Here is a 2,807-nt window from a genome sequence, read left to right as displayed (position 1 = left end):
CGAGCGAGCGGCTCTGGGCTCGCCGCGAGCCCTGCTAACCCCGCCGACGGCGTGCCGGGGCACTGACGACCGGGCGTTCTGTTGTATTTGTTTTAACAGACTTTTTGAATCGGAATTCACACCTTCGGATCTTGGAGACTTCTGGCTCTGAGGTGCCTTCACCACTGTCACCTTCCTCTGTCTAATGTGCTACAAGGATGAGCCCAGCATTTGGAGCTATGGAAGTGGAGCACTATTCCAAGGGAGTCTTGCTCGAACCCTTTGTCCACCAGGTTGGAGGGCACTCCTGTGTCCTCCGGTTTAATGACAAGACCATCTGTAAACCCCTTATTCAGAGGGAACACCAGTTCTATGAAACTCTTCCTACAGAAATGCGTAAATTCACTCCACAATATGAGGGTAAGTTACCAAACCTTAGAATGGGGTCAGGCTTTTCCCATCTGTAAATGCGAGCATGCTGTGCTATCTGTTACCTCTGAAATCTCTTCTATGGAGAAGAGATTTTAGGGTTTTTCTTTTCGTGTATTTTGATGTTGTCTGAGGCAGACTGTGGAGATACAGGGTGGAAATGCTTGCCAAGTTGGTGCTTGGGCTGACTAACAGCATTAGAGTAGAGCAGCTCTGCTGATGATAGCCTGTGTATCTCCCTTAGGCACAGGTAAGTAGCTAACAGCTTGTAAATGTTTTCAGTAATACTCTGCTTTTATTTATGTGGAGCTTTTAATATTTTTTGATACTTGTTCAATGTTTGTTTACAGGGACTTGGTAAGATTGGTTGACATTTTGTGTAAGCTTACCTGTGATTTTCTTTTGCTTTTGAATTTGTCCTCTTGACTCTCATTTTGATCACAATAAATAAATGTCAGTAAAGTGTCCTGTTTAATATTTGCAGCTTTGTTGTTGCCACTAAGGAAATTAAAGTTTGTGGCATTTAGGTAGGCAATGATCAAGTAGCCATGATGAGGCTGAGTCAGATGGTATGTAGGAGTGGAAATTCCAGTTCTCCTAAGCATTGCGTTAGTTAACAGAAATATTTTCTTTCTGTTCGTTATTCCATGAGCTGCTGCCTGGTGATTAATAAATGTCTGAAGCATTTTTAATGGGGTTACTTTTTAAAGCATATTGTTTTAAACTACTGAGTATGAGTGACCAAGTTTTGCATATTGTTTGTTGTGAAACTGGTGGAAGACTTCAGAGATGATATTTCAAAGTTACGCTCCCTGCAGGCATACTGAGACTTTTGACACATCTCACTACAAATTCTGTTGGACTGTTGAAGAAAATGTGACCTTTGAATGATTCTTTTCAAAATGTAATAGAACAATTGTGCTAGTGTATGTGGATTTTTTTGGAAAGTGTGGGGAGGGATTTAGGGGTGAGCAGCCTCACTTGGTCCATCTGTTATTTTTTCCAGGATAAAGTCACAGGTCACTTGTTAGCTACCCCATCCCCTTTTTTCTTGTTGTCCTTTTCTTTGTGGCAGCAGGACTGTCAGTCAGAGCTTCTGCGCTCCCTGCCCCAGCTACTGTAGGTCTCAGAGCCAGCCGCCTGCCCAGCTCAGAAGTGCCAATCTCTCRCCGAGAACTCTCCCCTCTGGCCTAGAGATGAGCTGCAAGAACTGTGCAGATTGCTTTGAGAATGAGAGAGGACTGAAAAATAAAACTAAAAAAAATTCAGACAATTGTTATGGCTGCTTCATTAACCATTGAAACTTGCTAATACAGCACTGAGGGCACTTCTGTCAGAGCTCTCCACTAAGACTCTTAAAATGCAATGCAGTGCTTTAGAGACTCTTGAGAGAAGGATGAGGAAAAAATGCTTTCAAGGTTCACCATGTTTCTATGTACCACAATCAGATTTGTTTTGTATTGCATTTTGTTATTTATTGCACAAGATTGCTGCATAGCCAGTATCAATAAAATATATTCCAAAAAGGAGAAGAAAATGTATAATTAAAYGTGGTGATTCTAAGTAGAAGCCTTGGAACTAGTTTCTGTTGTAATGTGACTTATTCTTTGTTTTGCTTTGCTTGCAAATCTTTCCTTTTGCCTGGGAATCTATTACCAAATCTTGTTTGGATAAATGCTTTTTGTTTTGCTGTCATGCAAAACTTAAAGCTTTTGGTGTTTTTCTGTGCAGGTTACTTTTCAGTGCAAGATGTTAACAAAGTATTTTACATCTTAGGGTCAGACCAGTCAGATTTTTTTAATTAATAAAAAATTTATTAATTGAAATTGTCTCCTGTTGTTATTTGATTCTTGCTTGACTGTGCATAAGAGAGAAAAGAACCTTTTGTATTGTTTTGTCAGCCTGATAAATTGTATTTTATGAGGTATCATTTTTGTCTAGGTGTTTTGATATTTGTAAGGTTGGCAGATGAGTTTTGGCCTGTGGCAAGATATACTAAGGACCAGGGTAAGAGAAAAAGCAAAAGTTGCTATTTTTAGTGTAAAAGTCGTGTTGCAAAAGGTTTACTTGTCACTTTAGCGATTCATCACTGTTTATTGCCTTTTTCTCTTCAGGTGTGGTGTCAGTGAGCTTTGAAGAAGATGAAGATGGAAACTTATGTCTAATAGCATATCCTTTAAATGGGGACCACGATAACTTGGAAAACTTGGATAATTCTGACTGTGAACCCAAAAGTAAGCTGTTGCGATGGACTAACAAAAAGACAATGTTGTTAGAAAATGACAAGATACCTAAGGAATGGGTCCGACAGCACAGGAAAGAGGAAAAAATGAAAAGGTATGTTTGGTGGGGGGAAACTGGAGTGCAGAGCATTGATGTGTGCAAGGGTGCGGAACTCT

At 40.2% G+C, this 2,807-nt stretch overlaps 1 protein-coding gene across 1 annotated transcript in view; it reads left to right on the top strand.

Annotated features, from left to right (window-relative positions):
* Positions 1-2,807, top strand: part of IP6K2 (inositol hexakisphosphate kinase 2) — a 20,964-nt gene that overhangs the window by 13,829 nt on the left and 4,328 nt on the right. Inside the window, exons 2-3 of the mRNA XM_085302314.1 lie at positions 100-399; positions 2,523-2,745. Coding sequence (XP_085158440.1) covers positions 198-399; positions 2,523-2,745 — 425 coding nt within the window. The 5' untranslated portion in view covers positions 100-197. The remainder of the gene's footprint in view (positions 1-99; positions 400-2,522; positions 2,746-2,807) is intronic.

Source organism: Rhea americana, unplaced genomic scaffold (assembly GCF_003343005.1).
Source record: "Rhea americana isolate MKP2758 unplaced genomic scaffold, rheAme1 scaffold_19, whole genome shotgun sequence".
NCBI lineage: Eukaryota > Metazoa > Chordata > Aves > Rheiformes > Rheidae > Rhea > Rhea americana.
This window is presented reverse-complemented; position numbering and strand designations above follow the sequence as displayed.